Raw genomic sequence first — 26,277 nt, 5'->3', positions numbered from 1 at the left:
CCATACTGAACAACGAAATTGAAAAATCTACATCAGACATTCAAAAACCAACAAGCCTGCTATCCCAATTATCCCAGCCTGGTTAGCCCCTAAAAACTCTAATATCCCATAATTAAATACCATATACTCAGACAGAGACTACCTTAAAGGTAAAGGGACCCCTGACCATTAGGTCCAGTCGACCAACTCTGGGGTTGCGGCGCTCATCTCGCTTTATTGGCTGAGGGAGCCGGCGTACAGCTTCTGGGTTATGTGGCCAGCATGACTAAGCTGCTTCTGGCGAACCAGAGCAGCACACGGAAATGCCGTTTACCTTCCCGCCGGAGCGGTACCTATTTATCTACTTGCACTTTGACGTGCTTTCGAACTGCTAGGTTGGCAGGAAGACTACCTTACGCTGCATTTAAAACCAAAATAGCATTTGGATAGAAACTGTTTCTCAGGCAGCTAGTCCTAGTCTTTATAACCCTGTACCTTCTTCCAGAAGGCAGAAGCTGAAAGAGATCATTTCCGGGGTGCGCACTATCCAAATAGCTGGCTGGGACCCCTCTCTTCTAGAAGGAAGGACAAGGGAAGCATTCTACTCTGCATTTTCATAGGGGAACTCATCCACTCCCAGTATCTTTTACATGTAGTCAATTCCACTGGGAGTGAAGGTAAGAGGGGAATCATTTTGCCTTTAATTGTTTGAACCAGAAGACAACAGATTGTAAGGGTTTTCCAGAAGCCCTGAGCTTTTGAAAGGTGAAATATAAAATTTATTAAATAAGAGCAATGGATTTAAACCAGTGGATCAACTAGCAAGTTAAGACCCAGTCTGACACAGCAGGTTGAGGTGTGCACTCGTCAATAATTCCTGTCGTTTGCACTTGTGGACTGCAAATACACAACATGACATTTGGACCTAAATGTCAGCTCAGCTTTACACTCTAAATTCTCAATACTGCTAGCCTACAATTACAGGACTATATTCTTGAGTTCTTTGCAGTCTAACAAGCGTTGCCTGTTCTCTGCAGTATGCTTTTCAACAGCAGAATAAGGATGAGAGAAAAGTGGATCCCACAAGCTAAAGGAGTGCAATAATCAACTGAACAAACTTCCAAAGCTCCTTCATAGCTCAGTATATACGTAGTTATCTCTAAGAACTGTTAAAATTGGCTTTGACCTGGAAAAACAGCCTTCTTTTTCTATCTTCTTTTAAAAAAGTTATTATTTCATCTATGTTACCCAATTATAACATAGCTAAATTTGAATTATTAGTATTGGCCAACTACGATGCGGCATATGTGCTGTGACCCTACTTTTGCAAAGAAAATGTCTGAAACGGTAGGTAAGCCAATTTTTCAGCAAAGCTTAAAATTTAAAGTTGCAAATTAAAGCTAATTTGTGGATAGTTAACAAATCTACTTCATTTTTAAGCATACAGTCATTTTAATTACCCTTAGATTTCTATTTGGCTACTAAAGGAAGCAGGACATAGCTATTCAAAGATGTGAATTTGGAAGACCTCTGTAAGAGCTCCTCTCCAGAGAACTTCAAGTCTGGAGTAAATTGACCTCAAAAGACAGAGCAAGGTGACCCAATAGCAGAAGAGAGGACAAGGAGCTGTTTTTCAGATGATCTCATGCCAATGATCTACCTCCAGGGATGAGTAGGGTGGATTAGCGGGGACCATCTTGCTGTGAGTCCAGGAATACCAGTTCCCTGCTCTGAAACCCCTTTTCTACTTGGCCCTGACTGACTCCAACTACAAAAGTTGAAGCTCTTGAACAGACTATTGGGCTGAGGTATTGTTAGGGGTGTGTTGTTGTTGGGGGGTGGGTGTTGTTGCTATTTTTATTTATTTTAGAACTTATAATTTATGTAGAAATTGTTCAATATGTACTTCTTGATGTTTTATTATTTTACTACTTTTGTTATGTCTGTCAATATGTAATTTTTTACATGTTGTAAGCTGCCTTGAACATGGTTTTAACTTTGGAAAGGCAGTATGCAAATAAAACGATGGAATGATTCTCATAATAGGAAACCTGATTTGACAGAAGGATGAACGGCAGAATGCACTGCTAACTTAGTAAAAACGCTAATGACATTGTGAGATGTCTAGATTACATCAGCAAACAGGCTGCCTTGTTACCCTCCTGGACAATGTGGAATGAATGAGGCCAGTCACTCTTGGTACATGTAGAAACCTTTTGGTACATGTTGTAAAATAGAGTTACAACTGGAACAAAGTACTGCTTCACATAAATCAAAATCTACCAGTGGAGTTTATTTCCTCTAAAATTTGAAAAATCAGATATGGCTTTGAAAATAATTAGACAAATTTCATGGGAGAACAGCATAGCAGGACAAAGTTAAGGATAGCCTCCATCACACCCTGCTTGTGAGCTTTCCAGAGACAACCAATGGACCACTAATGGTGGCAGAATGGAACTTTGATTTCATACAGCAAGTGAATCCCTAGGCCCAGGGAAGCTCAGTGGATATTTGGAAGCAAATTAAATCTGCATAAAACATGTGCCAAATAAATAAATCCCTGAATGCCAACACCAGAAACCCACATACATTCCCTCCACATGAATGGCAAAGTGAATTCATCTTTCTATAATTTCCTGTCAAACACTAGAAAGATCACTGAAATTACAAGGACACTTCAACATTGCCACTTACAGCATATAATTGCCGTAGACATCCATACCTTTGCCTTATGTAGTCAAACCTATGAATATCAAATGACAAAGCATACTGTTGATCTACTTGTTTGATTAAAATTCATGGTACTACATTATTTTTAGCAATCACAACATCTAATCAGTTAATCAAACTACAAAGAGAAACTGAAAGGACAGCTAGATGTCAAATCATTTTTCTTACCTGACAAACAGATGTAAGTTAAATATTCGCCCTGACCCCCCGTTGCCAAAAAAGGAATCTTTTTCTTCGTTCTCCTTTTTACTTGGACTGCTCCCAACATTCTTTCATCATGCGGAGCGAAAATCTCTTTGCTGATAGCGGATTTGGCACTCATTGTAGATCAGAGATGGAGGAGACGGACTGCGTTCCTAGAATAAAATTCATATGGTACATTTTAATTTCACTTATACAGCATCCTGATTCCCATTACCCTTCACTTATATAGTATACTGATTTCCATTACTCTTCAGTAGAAAGTACATGCAAAAACATATGTAAGATAAAAAATGCAAAAGTAGTTATATGGTCAAGGATTAAACCCGAACAGTATAAGAAGAACCTTGCTACTGTTATCATGGCAACTGCCATCAGGTTTATGCCCTCTCAGAATCCATTATCTGTCATGCTGAGAGGATGAGTCAACAGAAACTCTTCCCATGGACTAAGTATTATTTTTTTCACCAAACCACCATACCCTCTCAGAGCAGAAAAAACTGCAGCTTGTAGGAAGAAGGTTTGCAGGGGGGGGAGCACAACATATAAGCCTTATGCATATAAGGCTCAAGGTTCCTTCATCTATATCTCAGGTCTTCCTAAAACATTTGAGTGATTCTGTTATTCAGGCTCACCAGCAATGTGGCAAATGCATGTCCTATGGATCTCACTCCAAACATAAGGATCAATTATTGGCACTTCACTTTTATGTAAACCGGCTTAACTCAGATCTTTCCATTTAAAGAATCCTATAAAGACTCCTGTTTGCAGTCAGAATAAAGAGTCAGGCTGCACCTTAAAAATATTAACTACCGTATTTTTTGCACCATAACACTCACTTATTTCCTCCTAAAAAGTAAGGGGAAATGTCTGTGCGTGTTATGGAGGGAATGTCTACGGGTGGCATGCCTACGGATTTTCCTCCTCTAAAAACTACTGCGTGTTATGGCCGGGTGCGTGTTATACAGCGAAAAATACGGTAATTTGTTCGTGTGTGGTTTTTTTAATTGCCTCAAGACTTTTTGTTTTTGCAGCAACCAACAAACTATTCTTTCTTAAATAACAAACAAATTAGTTACTTCAACATACAACAGTGTTGATTGGAAGCAATAAAAATATATATAAATCATTGCTTCCTGGTTACTTCCCACTGCAAATCCCCCCCCCCAAAAAAACTTCACTGCTTGCCTACAATGGCTTTGCTGTAACTCCTCTTGTCCTGCAGTATTATGTGATTACATCATACACTGGTAACATCAACAGATATAGCCCTTCCCATTTACAGTAGCAAGCTACATCTGCATGGACACTGGTTATTGTTCACTGACAAACATTCTTCTGTGCAAGATGGAAAGCTGCACTTCCAGCAGCCTTCTAAAAGATCGGTATTGTACTGCTTTCAGCTATACTGATCTTTGAATGATTTGTCATCTTTTGGTATATTTCCAGGCAGACGTGCCTTTCTTCATGTGATACCAAATGCTCTGAATACAAGACAACTTTAGTATGTGAACATCCAACTATCCTAAGCTCTTTGAAGTACTTTGAAGTACTGTATATTTAAGTTTAAGACATGATCTCAAGCATCTGATTTAGCATGTCTGATATATTTAGTAAGCAAAACTAAAAACAAACAAACACCATGTTAATTTTACATGCTGTAAAAGACAGCAAACTGATATACAACTACCTGGGAGTGAGTCCCATTGAACTCAATAAATCTTGCTTCTGGATATACATGCACAGGATTACACCCTGTAAATGACTCAAAGGTTTCAACTGCTGTACTCAAAAGGTTCAAATACTTTTGTAGCAAAATACTTGACTTGGGATGCATGTGTGCAAGTTACAGCATACACTTAATGTCGTTAAAGTTTTACATTTGAAACCAGAGTCAAAAGCTTTACTTGGAAATTATTGGTTTTTAAAATTTGTTTTATAGGAATACAAAACTCTAAATCAAAATGAAACTACTGCAAAATTAGTACAGGAAATTTGTTTTCAAAAATCTTACACATGTTATCAATTGTCTGGCTATGAATTCTTAAATATCCAAACCGGCATTCTGAGCACCATGAAAACATTTCTCTTGCCTCACTCAAATTCTCAGATCTCTAACTGAAACAAAAGTTCTAATCTATGACCACCCGCAGCAGAAATCTGCTCTCAGTAGGAATATCCAAACTAGGCCACAGACGAATGCAGCCGTAAAAATATAGGTAAGGAAAACAGCACTCCTTCAGTCTAAGCCTCCAGAATTGCATATTACTGCTTCAAAAACTTGTGCTTCTGCACCTACTTTCCATCTCTAATTTTTTTGAATGATAGTTAACGACATTTACATATTCCACTTGATTGCAGTAAAACCTTCAAGTGGTTTATGAAACAAAATCTGCTTCGATTTCCTGGTTAGAGAGTTGATGGCTTTCTCAGGCGTTACATGGAAATCCCATGGATCCACCAACATCTACATCACATGAGTTATGCACATGTAGCTTCAAATGCCTACAATGTTCATGCTGCCACCTAGGATTCTGAGAATCTTTTCTGACACAACAGTATATCACATAGTCTTCCTATATGACATGTACAAGATCACACTCTAGACCAGTCTTCCCCAATATGGTCCCTCCAGATGTTGCTGGACTACAGTTCCCATCATCCATGACCACTGGCCATGCTGGCTGGGGCTGATGGGCATTTTACTTTTCTGCAGTAAACCTCATTTGTATGTTTTTATTATCTGAAGCAGTGCTTTGAAAGTGATTTGAGTTATGTTCCATTGACTAATATGCACCCTTAAAATACCGTATTTTTTTGCTCCATAAGACGCACCCTTTCCTTCCTAAAAAGTAAGGGGAAATGTGTGTGCCTCTTATGGAGTGAATGCAGGGGGGAGGGAGGCAGGCAGGAAAAGCCCCCAAGAGCCGCACACAAGCTCCACGCGGCTCTTGCGGGCTTTTCCCCAGGAGGGAGAAGGGACTGACACGGCCAGCCAGTCCCTTCTCTCTCCTCGTAGAAAAGCCCGCAGGAGCTGCGTGCTCCTTAAAGGGTCACAGCTCCTGTGGGCGGTGGGGGTATTGCCATAGCCACGTGCAGCCCCTCCAGTTGGGAGACGCTGCACGCGGCTATGGCTTCTTTAACCGCGCGCAGCCTCTCCCGGCTGGAGAGGTTGCGCGTGGCTAAAGTGGAAGCCCAGACAGCAAGCGGGATCCATCCCGCTCACTGTCTTGGCTTCTTTGCTCTTTGGGGCTGGGTGGAGGAACTTGGGCTTCCCCCGGCAGCCCCAGAAGCTCTGGGAGAAGCGGACAATATTTTTTTTCTTGATTTCCCCCTCTAAAAACTAGGTGCGCCTTATGGTCTGGTGCGCCTTATGGAGCGAAAAATATGGTAATTGTTGTCCAAGTATCAAATTATATATATGCAAGAGAGAAAACTAATTTTCCTTTTTAATAATGTTATTGTTTTTGGGTCTTCAGTAACTCCTTTGCTTCTGTTCAGTTGTTGCTTGGTTGACTTCAGACCTGCCTCAGGCTGTGAAGGTTTATTTGGCATCAGGTGTTGTTCCTTTGTTCCTGTATCAACACCCCTTTCCAAACAATTTAATGGATTACCTTCAAAGTCTTGGCAGTTAGACAAATTCACTCTCAATTATATAGTATGGATGTTTGTTTGTTTTCTCTGAAAGGGTTTCATTGTGTCCAGATAAAGATTGCAGAGGAGGAGGAGGAGGAGGAGGAGGAGGAGGAGGAGAGAAGTAAATATAGCAGTCTTGATCTTCTTCATGAAATGCTAGTACCTTTCATTTTGAAAAGAAGCAGGATGAAAATGAAAATCTCATCTTACAGATGAGCATTAACTATCCTAGGCTGCATCAACAGAAGTATAGTGTCCAGATCATGGGAAGTAAGAGTGGGGCTTTTTTCCATCTAGAACTCGCCAGAATTCAGTTCTGGCACCTCTCAGGGGGATGCCATTGCCATGTTAAGAGAACAAGAGAGGCATTCATGGTGAGTTGTGGCACCTAGAAAAATAGCACTGAGTAAGAATGCCACTGTATTCTGATTTGATCAAACCACACCAGTTTGGGTGCCACAATTTCAGAAGGACATTGACAAGATGGAACATATGGAAAGGAGAGCAACCACGATGATCACAGGTCTGGAAACCAAGCCTTATGAGGAATGGTTGAGGGAGTTGGTTATGTTTAGACTGGATATGAGAAGACTGAGAGGAGATATGATAGCCATCTTCAAATATCTCAAGGGTTATCACGTGGAAGAGGAAACAAGCTTGTTTTCTCTTGCTCTGGAGGGCAGGACTCAAACCAATGACTTCAAGTTACAAGAAATGAGCTTCCACCTAAACATCAAGAAGAACTTTTTCACAGTAAGAGTCGTTCAGCAGTGGAGCAGACTCCCACAAAGAGGTGGTGGACTCTCCAACTATTTTAAAAAGTCAAGAGGCTGTATATATAAGATTAGCCCAAATTAAATGTCCCATACTGTTTGCTTAATATTTAAAAGCAAAAGTCTAAAACGCTAAAAAGTATTTTTTTTTAAAAGTCATATAAGCAAGATTTCACTGTTGCAAACAATGAAAAAATTTAACTGTTTTGCAACACATTTCCTTTGGCCTTCAGGCTCAAGGAACAGTTTGTTTTCAAGTGGGTTAAGTAGTGAATGTTTCTAGGCAACATCTTGGGAAGCAAACTATCAGATACACTTCCCACACCCTGCTTGAATAATCAAGGCACGTTTTAAGCTCATAGGTTAACAAAAAAAATGCCTTCCATGTAGGAGATCTGAAAATACTAGATCAGAAAGGATTGTAATAATTTATTGATCTGGTCTATCTATAATAGATAAACTTTGATGTCACCAGAATGTGAAGGTTTTGAACATTATTCTCCAGCATTTCAATGTGTTACAGCTATAAAGGAATGGTATACTTTGATGAATTCCAACCTGGGATACCCAATCTAATTACTCAATTTTCTTTTTCTGAAATAGAGGAGTCATGGAGTGCCAATATTATGGCATTCAGAGATTTAAACATTCACTGACTAAGAACAAAAATGATCTTACAAGAATGTTGTCTTGAACAGGCTGTCCTGAATGTGTCCTAAGAACTTTAATAATGTTGTTAGAATTTAGGAGTCTAAGGGAATCAATGGCTGAAATCTTTTTTAAAAAACTAGTCGTGGAATTTACATATTACAGATAGACAAAAAAACATAAATATGGCTGGCATACTGCAGAACTATGATTTCAGTTATCCTTTCAGCACATTTTATACTATGAGATCATATGCTAATTGCCAGTCAAATACATGAGAAAGTTACTCGGGGAAAAAGTCTAATGTTTCAGTCTCATATACACACTTAACTGGGAGTAAATTATATTGAACCCAATGGGAATTGTTTCTGGATAAATATGAATAGGATGGCACTGTAATGCATTTGGCATTATCAATATATATAATAAAGAATTGCAGGAAGTTGAAAGCAATATTTGATTAGATACATAATGCCCTGTCTTGCAAGAAAAAAATACAGTGTGGAAGACTGTTATCATCCTTGCAGCATTATTCAAGAAATGCAGTTAAAGTCTGGAAAAAACCACTTAAAGCTCTCAAACTGAAACATGAAATGCAAGAAACGTTATGTTGTCCATTGTGCGAGGTTAACCACTATAAGCTTGCGAAGAGTTTCATAAGCAGCCACATCAACAGTTTGCAAACATGGGGTTGCATCCAACTAAATTTTACTCTGAAGAAACTCACTGAAATTAATGGACAAGACTAACTTAGGTCCATTCCTTTCAATGCATCTACTCTTGAGTAAAACTTTTTTTGGGGGTAGAAGCCATAGTTCTCAATGTTGTGAGTGAACATGTGCAATACAGGGGAACTACATCTTGTGTAAGGGTTAGATTCCCAAGGTTACACGTATACACGAAAACTGCATATAGCCCAAATAACCCTTGGAGATGCCCATGCAGTTAGCCAGCCTGCTTGCCTTCTATAAGGCACTAAGTGAGGAGAAAAGTCCCACACAGCACACCTGCACCTTTGGCCAGCAGTGCAGTGGCTCTGAGAGTTGTGTGAATGCTCTCACAAGAGCACTCGTTTTGTGCTGGGTCTTGGCTGTTTTCCCCATGCAAACCCACTTTGGTGCACCCTGAGAGCAGGGTGCCTTTAGCTTTCAAGAGATCCCATGGGAAATCCCCACCACTCCCAGAGCCACAGAGCTGCTGGCCAAAGGTGCCCTGCTCAAAGGGTATGCAAAGCAGGCCTTGCCCAAGACCTCTGATCCTTTCCCTCCCCAGACCGCCTTCAACCGCGTATGGTTGAAATCACAGAATCACAGAGTTGGAAGGAATCCTGAGGATCTTCTAGTCCTGAGGATCTTCTAGTCGAGAGCCAGTGTGGTGTAGTGGTTAAGAGCGGTAGTCTCGTAATCTGGTGAACCGGGTTCGCTTCCCCGCTCCTCCACATGCAGCTGCTGCGTGACCTTGGGCAAGTCACACTTCTCTGAAGTCTCTCAGCCCCACTCACCTCACAGAGTGTTTGTTGTGGGGGAGGAAGGGAAAGGAGATTGTTAGCCGCTTTGAGACTCCTGAAGGGGAGTGAAAGGCGGGATATCAAATCCAAACTCCTCCAATCCCCTGCAATACAGGAATATGCAGCTGTCCCTTAATGGGAATCGAAGCTGCAACCTTATGTTATCAGCACCATGTTCTAACCAACTGAGCGATCCCATTTCAAGTCAAATGCATGTTAAGATGCAGATTTGCTGTATATTAAATGTACTAAATCTCCACTTCCTTATTTCTTTTGTAAACATAGAGTAACAAGAACAGACCTAAAAAAACACAAAATGCACCACTACAATAAAATCAGCTTTAGCAGAATATGACACACTTTAAAAAACCAAAAAGAAATCCTACTTTTACAGGAGACTGGACTATATTACAGCCCATAAAATCACTTCCATGCCACGCACCATGCCAATTTTAGTTTAAGTATCAGAAGCTACTCACGAACTTGGTCCTTGGCTGTAGGATGTAACACCTGCCCTTTAACACTCAAACCAAATGGAGTACAATTCATAGCATCAAATGTGGGATAGGGAGTGGAGAATTGACAGTGGATAATTTGGCGTATTCTTCCCCACTTCAAACAGCAATGCCTGTCTCTCTTCCACAATCACAGCAGAGAATGGTCAACAAAAGAAATCCAGCTTTCAAGCTCCAGTAATCTCTATATTATGGCTCTGAATGAAGTGCTATTTCCTTATAGCTCATAATTTTTTATTCATACCTTGCAAGTAGCAAATGTTAGGGGTTTGTTGTTGTGTTGCTACCACTTCTGAAAAGGGTTGATACAAACAATCAAGCAACAAATACAGAATAGAAGCCAGTAAACAAGACTATTGAGGGAATGCAATTTCTTAGGGTTTTTTTAAAAGAAGTTTTCCCCCTTCTTTTTAATGCAGTTAAAACCTTGGTACACAAAAGGCATCCTATGAAAATTCAACACAGAAAAAGGACATGTTAAAATCGCACAAGAAAAACAAAATTCTTAGGCATTCAACTGCAGACAGGTCTCAAATAGGTGCTCCAAGCTATTCATTTTAGTTGGCTTTTCTAGCCATTGGAATATGTCTGTCCAGTCCCAACTATAGCACAGCTGGGGAACCCATGGCCCACAACCTCATTTTGTGTGGCCCCCCCCAGGACACCTGAAGCTGCTTGTTTCTTCTATCCAACCTGACTTCCTTCCTCATTTTACACAAGAAAATACCACAATAAAGTGGCAACCCTACTTGTCTGAGTTTCTCAATGCATCATTGTGAAGCTGAGGCATTGTTTCCCTTTTTTAAAAGAGTACTTCCTTGCAAATCCAAACCACCAACCAACCAAGGTTGGGAAAGAGGCATTTCTAAATACATCCCTGCCAGCGTACGAAAGTTACAAAAAACAAATAGTATATGGGATAGTGGTGGTTACAGGATAAGATGGTATGGATCTAATAGCCAGCACTGCTATGAGTCATCTGTTGCAGTAACATGGCTCCTCAGTTTCCAGTAGGTGATGCCTTGTATTCAGTATGTAATACCACATTTCAAATTGCATTCCTTAAGGATTGTTTAAGAAGGAACAGGATCCCTCTGCCCTAATCATTCAATTCTTTGGTCAAAGTATGTTAATGCATTTTTCTATTCTATTAGAAAGAAATGTGTATTTTTATTTCTATAATGATCAAGTCTGGAAAACTGGCAGAAATAATTATAAAAGACAGAATTAATAATAATAATTTTATTATTTATACCCTGCCCATCTGGCCCTATATACCACATTTTATAAATTATACCCCACCCTATATACCACATATAGAACAATTATTGCTGAAGCAGAACCAGCATAGCTTCCACAAGGGTTAAGTCTTGCCTACCTAACATTTTAAGAATTCTTTGAGTGTGACAGTAAGCATAAGATGTGATCCAGTCGCCACTGCGTATACTTAAAGACTTTTAAAACGTTTTTTGACCAGTTACAAAGACCCTCAGCCATTACTGCAGAGTAAACTTAACGGTCAAGAGATAATAGGACAGGTTCTCTTATGGAACAGTAACTGGATAAAGAAAAGGAGACGGGTAGGAATAAATGGCAAGTTCCATGCTAGTGATCCTTAGGCAAGGAATTGAAAATTATAATACTGTTAATGCAAAGCTATGGTGCAAAGATGCTTGGAATAATAGTGGGTACAGCTGTGATATCCTTGCCTCAAAAAGAGTGTTGTAGAGCTGGAAAATATTCAGGGAAGGCCAACCAAATGGTCAAGGGACTGGAGAAGCTTCCTTAGGAGGCAAGGTTACAACATTAGAGGCTTTCTAATTTAGAGAAAAGATGTGTAAGAAATGTGTTAAACTATGCACGTTGTGGAGACATCAGATAGAGAAAAGCTGCCATTCACAGCACTAGAACTCATACACCTCCACAAGTGGGGAGAGCAGTGGCAAACTAGTATCCCGCTTGCAGGTTACCCAAAGGCATCTGGTTGGCCACTGTGAGAAAAGGATGCTGGACCAGATGGCTGGTCTTATTTAAGTGGGGATTCTCAACAAAACGCTATTATACCCAGTCCCTATCAGGAGTACTTGTGTCCAGGGGTCTAGGTAACAGAGAACAGGAAACGCTTTGCATTTTCTGGGGATAAACAGAGGGCTCTCCCATTTTTTATCCTCTGAAACCATCTTCATACATACAGTACTGTGGGAAGGGACTTTTTAAAACTCATGTGCATGGCACACATTCCAAATCTCCATTTCCTATTTACTGTTAGGAGTTTAGCAGGTCAATTCCTCCTTATTTATCTCTTCACCCCTCTCAACATTTCATAGCTTTAGTAATCTAACAGAGCATACTTGGTTATCACGCTTTTTGGTGATGGTAGTTTTTCTTCTCTTTTAATTTACAAATGAATATACATCTGAACTTCTCACACATATTCATTCATAAGCCTGTGCTGTCCCATTTCTGCATTCATCTGTGATTTTAAATTATATATATTTATACACATTTTGACACAAGGCAGGCTACACTAGTAATGGTCTCTAAACCACTTTTTGGAGAACTGTATCACACAAAAAATCCAAAGAATAATTACATTCTGATACATATACTAATCCAGGATGTGCAAATCACATCAGTTCAATTTTTAAAATGCTGATTGAATAAAATTCTGTATTTCTACTGGGGGCCCTCTTGAGAATATAGAAACCACCACCTTGTCTGTAGGTGGCTCTACTTGCGGGCAAACCAGTAGTCATGGGACCAGTAAGGCCAGTACACTGGTACCTTGGTTCTCAAACTTAATCCGTTCCGGAAGTCCATTCCAAAACCAAAGTGCACTTTCCCATAGAAAGTAATGCAAAACGGATTAATCCATTCCAGACTTTTAAAAACAACCTATAAAACAGCAATTTAATATGATTTTTTACTATCTAACAAGACCATTGATCCATAAAATGAAAGCAATAATCAATGTACTGTACTACAAAATAAATAAAACAGTATTGTAAATGATAAAAAATAAAATTACCTTTTTTTCTTACCTGCACTGATGATAGTCATTTTATCCATTACTGCAGTCACACAATCAACCAGTCAATCAATCAATCAATCAATCAATCAGTAGCTGAACTGGGTTACACACAGCCACAAAAACAAATTTACCGAAAAAGCCTCAAAAACAAAAACGCAAAGTAAATAGCAAAAACAAAAGTACCAAACTTAATCCCTTCCAGAAGTCGGTTTGACTTCAGAAATGTTTGAAAACCAAAGCGCAGCTTCTGATTGGGGCAAGTGCTCCAGAAACAATAGGTGACAACTGCATTGGATGTTTGGCTTCTGAAAAACGTTTGAAAACCGCAACACTTACTTCTGGGTTTTCAGTGTTTGAGAACCAAGGCGTTTGAGAACCAAGGTACCACTGTATTAGAAAGAATGATTCAGGGGAAACTAAATGGACATTTTAGGAGGCAAGTCATGAGACTTTGGAAATACATCTCTAAACCCGCTGAAAGGATGACTTAAAATAATATATTACGAACATTCAAATACTGAAAGGTGTTGTGGACAGAGAATTGTTGATCATATCCGGCTATTTTACCCATTGGAAATAAATATTACAGGAATGAAGGAGTTTCCATTACTGAGTCTGCAAGAGAGGAGTAATTTTGTGGCATTGCTACGCACACTTCTTCTGAAGTTTCAGAACTCTGGAATGTTACTTTGCTTCCCACCAGTCTCCGGAGCACAACACAGAGACTGTAGAAAGCTAATGCCCGATTTTCCAGGAGTGGCAGGAAGCCAAATTCAGAGGAGACAAAATTATAGCATGGAGTTATGAGTGCTTCTCTTGACTGTCAAACGAGTTTCCGCTGAGGGTAACCCACTGGACAGGAGAGAACTCCCTACAGGGCTACAGTAGCCCCTTTGTTCCAAAGTAAAGGTAATAAACAGTCCTTCCATTCCTTTTGCTATGGAGATGGGAGAAAAGTCAGCATTTTTAAACAAAGGGATGGAAGTGCCTTTCCTCTACAACCCTGCTAATAGATGGTTCTGTCTAGGTAAGTGGAAAGCACCAATGCCAATTCTCTATGCTATGAACAGAGAATGTTGTGCTGTGCACAGATGTGGGTCACTGGGATAAAGTGTCGGCCATCAGAGCTAGTGTCATGTTTACTGCAGTCTTAGTCATGGTGTTACATCAATCATGGCACAAACACGTTTGCTGTGATGAGGAAAGCGAGGTGACCTCATGAAAACAGCATGTATCCAGCTATTTCATAAGTCACATGACAATGCAGGCGAACGGCTCAGCAGGAAGTATGTAATGCTGTCATTTGAATGATGGCAAATGAGGGAGACTAATAGGCTACAATGACAGAATCAGCATGGATTCACATGTGCCTGTTACCTAACATACTTCAAGCATGAAACCATCAATTTAGTTAAGTAACAGAATATGAGTTGCATTCAGCTAAATCCTACTCAGAGCAGACCCACTGAAATTAATGAACCCAAGTCAGTCGTGTCCAATAACCTCAATGGGTCTACTTTGAATAGGACTATTGCTGAATACCACTCTTTTTTCCTCCCCCCCCCCCAACATTTGGTTATTAAGAATGTTTACGATCTGTCCTTCACTCAAAGGTCCCAGGGCAGAGCCTACATATACATTAAAACAAAATTTAACCAAAAGCTAAAAACAAAATACGACAACATCAATATAGTTGATCACAGCATTTCTACAAAGTAAAACTACAAAGTGGCAGTTATGCACTACTTGATGCTGAAAGCTTGCAACATTTTTTAAAAATAAAAAGAGCTGAGTAGTCCATTCAAATACCTTTTCATCTTCTGAAAACAGTGAAAAGTAACACTTAGCAATGGCAACGGGTATAAAAAAACCATTCATGATGATGCACAAAAGCTGATTAACATTAAGCTAAGATGGCAATAACTTTTTAATGTTGCCATTAGCAATTGATCTGTAACACAAGTATAAATTGTACCAAGCAACATAATTTTCTCCTTCGAAGCTGTTGCTCAAAACACTCAGAAAAGCTGCAGTAATAAATTAACATGGTTCAGTAATGGTTTAATTTTTTTGTCCAGCTTCTGTCTCAGTCACTTTCTCATACACAGCGTTTATAAGAAAAAGATTCATGAATCTCAGTTGAGAATAATTCCTTTTTCCAATAAGCCCCAGTTTGTGACTATCTAAAAATAGGTAAACCTTTTAGGACGATGGATCCTTTTCACAAACCTTCACATGCATTAAAAGCCATGCCAAACATGGGAAGGCTTCCAACTAGTTTCTAGTTCTGCCGGTTTTTTGTGTGGAACCCTGTACGAAATAGCTGCCGTGAAGACGAAAAGATGAAATTAGAGTATCCCTGAGGCGAGAATCGACATTAACACCCACTGGATCCAAGTGAGCTTTTATTACCTTTCCACTTTGTAGCTCAATTACTTAAAAAGTGAAGGCAGTAAACAATTCCACAAAGTCTATAGTTCTATGGTACATTCACAAGAAATAGAACTTGGGGGCATTTGTCCTTCCTGCTGATTCATTTTCTATTTCTCCCATCACCCACCATACCAATTTCTCCCACCAAGCGCACAAAAAAAGCTTCCTCAAGTCTCTTGCCACCTCTTCCTACCTTACTTCCCCTGACTCTTGTTCAGAGACATAAAGCAAAGTTATAGTTCGGCATTAATTATATCCGAACTTGCACTCTTTTGTGAGGCACTGTTTGAAGCTGCTCTGCAAAACACAGTTTGTGCCACATGTGACCTGAGGTTATGGCTGTATTTACAGCAAATGACAAATCAGAGTTAGAGCTACTGTTCTGCCTCAAGAGGCTGTTGCAAGCTTCATTCTAAAGGGACGGAAAAGAAAAGCAGACGAAAGTGTCTCTAAACCAGATTTGTCTGCTGTATATCTATAAGCTCAAACTACGGTGGGGGTACTTACACCACAGTTATCAGAATCCAAGGTTTGGCATGATGTGTGAGACAGTGCATGCTTGCACACCCACAAATACTTGGAAAGCTGTTTCTGCATGGTAAAAGTAGCACAAGCAACTTCCTGCATTAATGCAGGATTTGCATCTCTCCCCTGTTGGGAAATCAATGAGATTATTGTTAAGATTTCTGGAGCTTAAACTGCTAATAGCTCCTACTGCTTATTTTTTTTGCTTCTTCGCATGCATGAATCAGTTCCGAGGTAAAGCATCTCAAAGACCAAGTTCTTGGCAATCCTAAAAAATGAGTGCAGGCTGTAAGAGAATATGATGTTAATACTTATAAAACTGAAATATTTTCCATCCTCAGCACAAAATTTTAAAATCATTTTATCCTACCTTCTCACTATGCTCAAAGCGGCTAATTAATCATTGCAACAGTCTTTTGAATTGTCCTTGAGATACTGTCCTCAAGATGGAAAGAAATGCTCCCAAGTTTCTAAATTTCTGTTAGTACCAAAACCATACAAAGACAAGAATGAGCATAGGTCAGAGATTTTCAACCTTTTTCAGTCCATGGCTTCCTTGACCAACTATATTCTTTCTGCAGCAGCCCTGTGAGGCTCAGAGGCCCAGTTATGTCACCCCTTGCCTGCAGAGCTGGCAGCCTCTCACCCTTTCTCAAACACCCTCCCTTGTGGAGGATTCACTCAGCCTCCTCTCCTCTCCCCTCTCCTTGGGAGTCCTCTGGGCAGCTGCCGCCCCTGGTCTCTGAGCTGCCTCCCTTGCCCCAAAGAGAGGTGCTTCCTCACACTGTAGGGACAGGGGCCTGGGAAGCAACCCCTGGCCAGACCTAGAGACACAATTTGCCTGGGGAGCTTGTAGCTAGGGCTTTGGGAGGCAGAAATGCAAGAGGGCATCCAAAGGAGGAGGGAAGAAAAGAGGGACAGAGGCCAGTGTTACCCACAGCACCCCTGAACATCATTCAAGACACCCCAGGGTGCCATGGCACACTGGTTGGAAACCACTGGCATAGGTGATTTCTTTCCTGTACAAACACTTAAGGAAGAGTGGATAACCAGGTCACTAGAGCCTCTCTCTCATCAGTGTTTCTTTCTCTTCTAACAGAACTACAATGCATATACAGATAAGTCGTGTCACAAAAGGTGGATTTGAACAACTTGACCCTCTGTTTGTTTGTTTGTTTGTTTGTTTGTTTTTATTATTTGCAATATTATCTGCTTCAAGCAAGTGAGATATGTGTAGATACCTATGGGATAACCTCAAATTAATTTTTAAATATTTTTTGGTCCAAAATTGGGCCCAGGAGAATTTTTTGAAAATTTCGATTTTCACGTGATTTAGGCTAATGCAACTTCTGCGTCAGTTTAGAAAAAACCTCTCATTTCGCTTATTTTTCAACCGATTAGAGTTATTTTGGTATCAAAATAAAGCTAATTGTGGTCTCTTTCAAAATAAGGTATAAAAATGGTATTAAGTGCCAGAGAAAAGGGTCACCGACCATTCAAAGTGAATTTTGTCATTCCGCCTCCCCCCCCCGGTAGGTTCCATAAGCCATAGCGCACAAACCACGATTAACATGTGTATCATACTTTTGTTGTAGAATGGGCTAAACATGTACTTGTTATGTTTTAAAAATAAGAAGGGTGTTTTTGTGGTTATAAAATAATTTGATTTTGAAGTAAATTTTTGACAAAAAAATATTACTTTTTTGTCAGCTTTTTTGGACCCTGGGCCCAATTTTGAACCCAAAGAAAATCTTTTAAAAATTAATTTGAGGTTATCTCATAGGTATCTACACATTTTAAAAAAACTGGAAGTAAATCTGAGTCATGAGAGCATGGCCGAGTATTAAAATCAGGTGATTTGGCATGGAATGACCCAGAGGTTTTTAGCAAAGAACTGTGTCTTAAATAATCAGCAAAGGGAAATCTGAGCTTAATCCAATCAGCTATTATTAAAAAACGAGTCCTTACAAAAACAGACACATACCACTACACCACAACGTTTATTTATTCCAGAATCAACATATAAGCCAAGGATGTAGGCGGCTTATATCATTTATCCCACCTGTCGCATTTCAAATGCAAATACGTAAGTGCTAGGAACAGCTCTGGCTACATAATATTCATGTACATAAAAATGTTAGGGGGGAAAAGGAAAATAACTTCTGCAGAAAAAGAACTCCCCAGACAGCCAAGGCAGTGTCATTCAACTTCCCTCTTCTTCTTCCCTCTCTCAAGAATTTGCTGCAGGTGTATCAGGATTTTTTAATTTTCATTTTTTAATAATAGAGTGAAGCAGTAATAGGGTCAGAAAATTTGCCCAAACAGAAAATTTTCCAGGTTTTGTTTTTTTTTAAATCCCACAGAAAACTTTCCGTTTTGTAAGTTCATTAGCAACAAGAAATTGATGCCAACTACACAAGTTGCGCTGTGCTAAACTCCATTGCTCTCTAGGGCATCAGGAAAATCCACTTTGCATGCCTACAAGGTCCCAGAGTCAACCCCTGGCATCTTCAGGTAGGGCTGGAAGAGAACCACATCTGAAACTCTGGAGAGTCTCCACCAGTCACCATAGACAACACTGAGCTAGATGTACCAAAGGCCTGACTTGTATAAGGCAGCTTCCTATGCTCCTAATACAGGAAAGCTTTCTTAAAAAGCCACACCACTGGAATGCAGATATGAATGAGTTAAAGGATGAGGACAAGTGGGAGAAGGGATGCTTAAGCCTTTCAGCTATTCCCCTTCTCTGGTTTTCCCACCTGTGCAGGGGAAAGCATATGGGGATCACAACTTTGTATATTTTCCCACAATACTTAGGAATCCACAGGGGGATTTTGAGTGAACAAATAAATGGCTAGTAGGAAAAGGGTTAAGCAGGTCCTTCTCCACCTCTATGCCATCTGTGACTGCCCTGTATTTATTTCTTGGGGGGTGGGAGAGAATCATGAGAAATACATGGGCCTAAGCACTAAAAACCAACTACAGTGGTACCTAAGGTTAAGTACTTAATTCGTTCTGGAAGTCCGTACTTAACCTGAAACTGTTATTAACCTGAAGCAACACTTTAGCTAATGGGGCCTTCAACTGCTGCTGCGCCGCCAGAGCACGATTTCTGGGTTAGCGGAGTCTGTAACCTGAAGCGTATGTAACCTGAGGTACCACTGTAGAGCCTTTATCAGTTTTGTAGGAAAGGTATGGTTATGTCTGAGTGGCTGTAGCGCATCACAACCGACAGCAAAATCCTATGCATGTTTTATTGGAAATAAACCCCACAGTGTTCAGAGCACTTGCTGCCTAGCAATGTTAAGTAAGATTGCAGCTTTAGTTTAACTCCAGGAAGCATGAGAGAGGGCGTGGAGGGAAATTTTTAGACAGATGGGTTTTTACTTGACTTTAATTTACTTGTAACAATGAATTTAACATAGCTTGACCCTGGAGATGAATAGGCAAGTGTGCGGTGTACATGTGGTAAACTCCATTCAATCTAGCCCAACCACTCTCGACAGGTTACTGCTGGTCTTCACAATCATGCTGTGCTTTTAGGCAGACCCAACAGCATCGTGAAGAAGAGGTCAATGGCAAAACAATGTGAAAATATTTCCTGTAGCTTTTTCTCCTACCCTTCCTCACACTAAAGAAAAGGGGCCTTGAAGGGTGAGCCAAAAGGACAACACTCCAAAACCTGGTAGCAAACAAATATGTAATGGAGTCCAAAGTTTTAAATCCCAACAACTTCTAACAGATTTGACCATATGCACTTTTGGATCAACAAAAGATGAATGTAAAATTCACTTTATAGTATTCCAATTCAAATATTTTTAAAAGCCTTAATCTTGATTTTGATCTTCAAAGGTAGGTGTGTGCATATGTTTCTATAATCAATTTCCACATCTTCCAGCTACAAGCAATATCAATTTTAAATGCTCAAAACATTCAATCAGCCCAGGCAAGGAAGACTAAAGAGTCTATTCACTGCTTAACTCTTAAATCAAACAGAACTTTGCAAACAATTATATGAAAAAGAAATTCACGTATTATGTGGTGCAACAAGTACAAAACTAAAGTACACCATCTGAGAAAACATGCATCAAGCTCCCCCAGGTTTTTATCTCTCCTTCTTTCTCACTGCAGTGGAACAATAAAAGAGACTTCGTTTATTTGATGATGTTGTAAAGCCAAGCTTTTTTGTTTACATGTGCTAAGGGGATAATGGAAAGACCGATCCAATATTTCCTGAGAGCATTTTGGCAGCAAATATTTCCTGGATTTATTGGAGCTTTTTCAAATTAGTGCTGGGTTTTGTCCTTCTACGAAAATAAGTTCTTACTGCCCCCCAAAGTAAGACTCTGTGTCCTTTATAAACACTGCTCCTACGTCATACTGTTCATCTCAAATTACACCGAACATTGGGGGGGGGCACATTCCATTTTCTGTACCAGGTGCCCTTTCTTTTACTTTCTGCTGCTACCAAACATGGCTGAATACAGAGACAGTGGGAAAATAATCCTTATGAAGTATCTGGAAGGCGAGCAGAAAAATTTCCTGGCCTGAGCCAACCAGCCTTTCCCATACTCCCGTATCATCTAAAGTTGAGGAAAACATCTCTAGAATGATCTTTATGGGCATATAATAGGGGTGATAGAGGTGATTATGGGAGCAAGTTCCATGGTTTAACTATGCATTAAATGAAGGGGTGTGAGATACTTTGTCAACTATGTCAACTGGATCACCTCTGTCTATAAGCTTGTTGACATTCTCAAAGATTCATGACACAGGACTTGCCCTTACAGAAGCCATGCTAGCTCTGCTTCAACAAGGCTTGTTCTTTTATATGCTTGGTTATTTTATCCATAACAATGCTTTCCATCAGTTTACCCAGGGCAGATGATAAGCCAACTAGTCTGTGATTTCCAGGGTCTTCCACCCCAGATCCATTTTCTAAAAATGGTAATACATTGACTATCTTCCAGTCCTCAGGTATGGAGGCTCACCTGAGGGACAAGTTACATATTTTTGGTAGAAGATAATCAATTTCATATTTGAGTTCTTTCAGAACTCTCAGGTGGATGCTATCCAGACCTGGTGATCTGAAATACTGTATTTTGTCTTATTTGGCTGAGATGATCAGATCATCTCTTGCTACCACTATCTGCCACAGTCCCTCAGATTACCCTCTTTCAAAAGTTCAGGGATGTGCTCTGTATCTTCCATTGTGAGGACAGATGGAAAGATTGCATTCAGCTTCTCTGCAACCTCCTTAAGCACACTAATGTCATTCAAGAGTCAAAAGCCTCCCTAAAGAGTCCTTTGCTACTACTATATTTAAATATCTTGTTGTTGTTGGTCTTCATGTTTTTAGAAATGTGCTTCTCTTATTCTTTTAGTATACCTTGCACTTTATTTTTGTTCTCTTCATTTGGACAAGATTCCAGCTGCCTCGCTTTTTAAAGAAGCCTTATTGCCTCCAATAGCTTCTTTAACTCTGCTTGTGACCCACACTCTCAGCCTCTTGGCCTTTGTGGTACCTCTCCTTATCTGCCACATACACTCCAGTTTAACTAATATTACAGAATTTAGAGTTGGAAGGGACCATGAGAGCCAAACAGCCCAAACCCCTGCAACGCAGGAATGTTTTGTCCAATGTGGACTTGAACCCACTACCCTGAGATTTAAGAGCCTCATGCTTACCAACTGAGCTATCCCAGCTATTTGTGTTTTCAAACAACTTTCAAGACATTTTGGAATGATCTGACCCTCTTGAGTTTGCTTTTCAACTTCCTTTTTACCAATCTCCTCATTGGGGGGATGTTTCTCCTTTTGAAAACAAATGTGACTGTTGACTGACTGTGTAAGTTACACTGTAGAAATTGTGCCTTCGTGTACTGTGATTTGTGCTCTTCATTTTAACCTGAAGGAGCTAAAGGTATTGCGGATGTTAAGGTCATCATCACATTCCATGTAACAGAAAATTGGTCAGTTAGCATACACAGAATCAGTAAGAAAAATGGAAAACATTTGCCTTCAGCTAGTATTATGTAGGACTATAAATGTATGAAGGGAAGGCCCTTATCAGTGGCTCCAAAAACATTTCAGTAATGGCAAGATTGGAAGAAGGGGGGCAGATTTGGCAGGGGTGTGTGAATGACTGCAGAAATCAAGTGGTACAACAGAAAACAAAGTGATGAGGAAATGGGGGAGAAAGCTATTTGGAATACTAGGTGGAAGCCTGGTGAAAATCTATGCAAAATTTTAATTAAAAACATGTTCATTATACTTTTGACCTTCTTAACTGTCCACCTTAAAGTCCCTCTTGCAAACCAAAAGGCTTCATCATTAGCTCTTGGTGTCATCATGTAAGGATGATACAATCCAGTTACATAACAAAAAGTTCTAGCAACCAATCATTTGGTTTAAATATAGGGAGACCAGTTATCTGTCCAGCTCCTAACACAGCTGCTGCTCTCAAGGACGTTGACCTTACTTTAGGCATCAGACACTTTCTACCAGCCTTTTGTCTGTGTTTCAGAATGAGAGGCAAGGTGACTGTTAAAGGGAGCATGCCAAGCTTTCCTTCTGTTGCTGTCATGCTGGAACAGATTACAGAGAATGCCTTGCCTGTGTCTCACCTCAGAGAATGGGGTAATCAATGCTCTTGGACCTTCAACTCTTGCACAATTCAAAAATACAAGCCTACTGCTGGCCAGAAATATACGTGAACACTGGAGAATGTCACACTAAAATCACGCTGCTCAAACAAGGATGTTTGCTCAGTACATTATAGTAAGGAAGCAAGCCCCTCAAGTTGAGCATTTGCAGTCAATGTGCTTTTGTTATATCAATAGTTAGACTGGTGAGGATTCAGAGACTGCACTGCATGAGACATTCCCAAAGAAATTAAAGCTAATTAACATTCCTCGCAAACTTCAGAGGACAGGAAATCACAAGGGCATCCACCCTACTGGAGTATAAATCATGCTAGAGACTATGGCATCACAGGAAGATACATATGCCAGATCCTGTTTCATATTGTAACTGGTATAGTAGGTTTGCTTAATGTGCAAACATTTGTGCCTTTTTCTGTTTACTTTACATGGGCCTAGATATTTATTTGGAACATGACAGTTTACTGTCAACTGCCTTTGAGCTAACTTAATCTACTTTTTTACTTCTTTTATTCAGGAGGCAGTAGGTGACATTTGTGAGTAGTGCTAAGATACTAACTGATCCCAAAGGCTACAGCGTACATGAATTGCAGTCATTTCTCTAATCAAAAGCACAAAGAAAGCTACTTGAAATGTGTGACTTATAAATAAGGTTATGATTTTTGGGTAGTGGCTGCGAAGCTAAAACTCAGTGAGTAAGTGGCCTTAGGACTCTCTCAGATTCAGTGCTCTCCACCTGCAATATGGGGATAACACTGGCCTATGTTACAGGGTTGCCATAAGGATTGCACGAATATGACATACATGAAACACTTTAAACACCCAAAAGCAAATGCCAAGTATCATAGTGGGTGGGCTCAAGTCTAGCAGTTTGGAAGTGAAACAGGCCCACCCAGAAACAAAGAAGTGGTTTCTGCATACCTGGATGCCTTAGTGACACAGAAGCATCATTTGTAAGTTAAAATAAAATTTTAATGGCCCATTAGCATCTTAACAAGAACCTACAGTAAGATATGACCTTATAGCAGGCATAGGCAAACTCAGCCCTCCAGATGTTTTGGGGCTACAACTCCCATGATCCCTAGCTAACAGGACCAGTGGTCAGGGATGATGGGAATTGTAGTCCCAAAACATCTGGAGGGCCGAGTTTGCCTATGCCTGCCCTATAGGCTGCTTCTCAGCTACATTTAGCAAAAACCTCAAGCACTTCTAGCAACATGTCATAATCCAACTCCTTTGGTTCAGTAAACAGGGTGAATACAGCAATATCTAGGCAATATGGCTGGAAACACACAGGAGACTAGTTAGCTATGCTTTAGAAAGCTAGGACAACTAACAAATAAAGCCATTAAAAATTGGGTGAGTCTGTGTGTGTATTTTTTAAAACAGCAACAAAAGATGCACTGCAATGAACCCTGGGCTGAGAGGTGCAGAGGTGAAAGGTGACAGAAGCCACAAAACCAACAAGGGGTTATGATGCAAGTTTCATTGCATTTTAATTGCCATTATCCACAATGATATTTCAAACAAACAACACACCCCAATGTTCAGAGTATATTGGTTAATCAAAGAACACCGAGATGGTTAAGTGGAGAAGAAAATGCACGAACTAAAAATATGCACCTCAGTCACACCAATGTGTATTGTCCTCATCACACAAACCAAGAGTTTCTGAAAATCTGGGAAGCCAAAAATCACGTTCTACCAATCTTCTGCATTAACAGAAAAATAGCTTACATAGAAAATATAAAGTTTGCATCATCAGATCTTGTTCCTTAATAACTTCTCTTACTGAAATTAATGTGCCATGCCACAGTACAAAGTGAAAATAAAAGGAATTCCCAATCCAATAATTTCCTTTTTGTATTTAAGTCCACATGTTGTGAGAGGTGCAGCCAGCTAATATAAATAATGCTTCCCTGCCAAAAGTTTTGCTCAGTTTAGGCTAAGCTCCAATTATGTCAACAATTCAGTTAATTGAAAAGGGGCTTTTTCCTGAGCTTTTAGTGGATCTCCTTTGAACTCCAAGATACAACTTCCCAGCTCTTCAAAACACTTCCCTTTCACTCCAAACAGCCAATGAACCAAAGAGAAGGGGAAAGGTCACCTTCCTTTTAGAAAATAGTTTCATAGCTGTGTTTCTGTCAGGGGGGCAATTATATCACAAAAAGGGAATAAAAGGAGGTTAGAGTTGCAGGACAGTTTTAAACCTCTAAAGCAGCACAAAACAGAAGACAATATAGGAAAATGGAAGAGACCATGCAAATGAAAGCTCCTGGGTGTTCTGAAGGTCCAACATAGTTCTTACACTTCTATTCTCAATGCTACTCTTCCTACTTATAAGTACCTAAAAGGTGACTACTGTAAGAAATGCTTCTATGCCTCATTGAAGAAAATCAGGATGGTGCACTAGAGGCCCATTCTTCACAATGAAGCAGAACAATATTTCAGAATACATGCCGGAGTCATTCTTGTCACCAACTAGAACTCCGATGAGAGTCTTAAGTATTTGCTTGAATGGCAAAGGTACATTGGCTTTGCTGCTATTTGAGCTAAAAAAAAATGACAGCAACTTGCTTTGGTCTCAAAAATAAACGGATGGTATAAGAAGTCAGAGAGATACACATGAAGAAAATTTTGTTTTTAATGGAAGAGGGCGAGAGATAAATGAAGGTTTGTATGTTTTAATTAAAGGTATGTTTAGCTAAGGCACAGACTTTTGCTCCACTTTAAGCATACTCTTTAAAAATATCCATGCTGGATTTGTAGCTGTGTTATTCAAAGCACATGCAATGAAAAAATATTAAGTGTGGTAACATTATCAGCTTCAGTCAATATATCCTACAGAGCTAAAATCCTAAACACAAGATGAACTCTGGGGGATTTAAGATGACCAGAATCAGGCGATCTGTATATTTAGACCCCAGCGTATCTACTTGATTGCTTACAAACGTCCTCAGTATCTTTGGCTTGAAAGCAAGGAGCAAAACATCGAATAATCTAAGCACTGGGGGAGAGCATCCATTTCTAGACTGCATAAGAATTTCTTGGACCAATTCCCAACTGTCTTCTAAGCTGCAAGTCCAGCATCTGACTAATGCATTCGACTGTGGAGGGACAAAACACATGCGGGGGAAGTCGACCAAAACGAAATGCAACTTCTTCCAAGAGTTGAGTAACGCTCCCACGGGCAAGCTCCCCAACCCCAGCAACTTTCTGTTTAACTGAGCAAGGATTAGGAAAGGGTTAAGAAGCATGCTCTGTGCACCTTTGGCTCCAGTGGCACACCCCCTCCGGCCAGGAATGAACAGAGTGGCCGGATTCCAGACGAAAGCCTCGCCGATTTGGCCCCAGGAAAATAGAGCCGGGCCAGAAAATGGAGGCCCCCCCCCCCCCGTTTTACGCACCAGGAAGCAAAACCTTTTCCAACATCCCTAGAAGTCGCTGGAAAACTCGGCCAGCCCGCCGAACTTTTCCTTTCTTTTTCTGGCAGCAGTAGTAGTTTGGATTTGATAGATACACACCCCCAACAACAACTACAGCCTGAAAAGCTCTGGAATGCGCGTCTCGATCCTGATCCAAACCTCGCCCACGAAATCGCGCCAGCGGGACCATTTTAGGCGCGCGCACCCCACCC

General features: G+C 40.2%; 2 protein-coding genes across 2 annotated transcripts in view; one reads left to right on the top strand and one right to left on the bottom strand.

Moving 5' to 3' along the window:
* The window catches only part of LOC309356321 (uncharacterized protein), a 258,701-nt gene that overhangs the window by 177,683 nt on the left and 54,741 nt on the right, over positions 1–26,277 (top strand). The window lies entirely within an intron of this gene.
* The window catches only part of STXBP6 (syntaxin binding protein 6), a 99,192-nt gene that overhangs the window by 72,007 nt on the left and 908 nt on the right, over positions 1–26,277 (bottom strand). The window contains exon 2 of the mRNA XM_081887686.1: positions 2,878–3,065. Coding sequence (XP_081743812.1) covers positions 2,878–3,031 — 154 coding nt within the window. The 5' untranslated portion in view covers positions 3,032–3,065. The remainder of the gene's footprint in view (positions 1–2,877; positions 3,066–26,277) is intronic.

Source organism: Podarcis melisellensis, assembly GCF_964234715.1.
Source record: "Podarcis melisellensis genome assembly, chromosome: 1".
Lineage (NCBI taxonomy): Eukaryota > Metazoa > Chordata > Lepidosauria > Squamata > Lacertidae > Podarcis > Podarcis melisellensis.
Note: the sequence above shows the minus strand (reverse complement) of the source record. Positions and strands in the feature narration are given on the sequence as shown.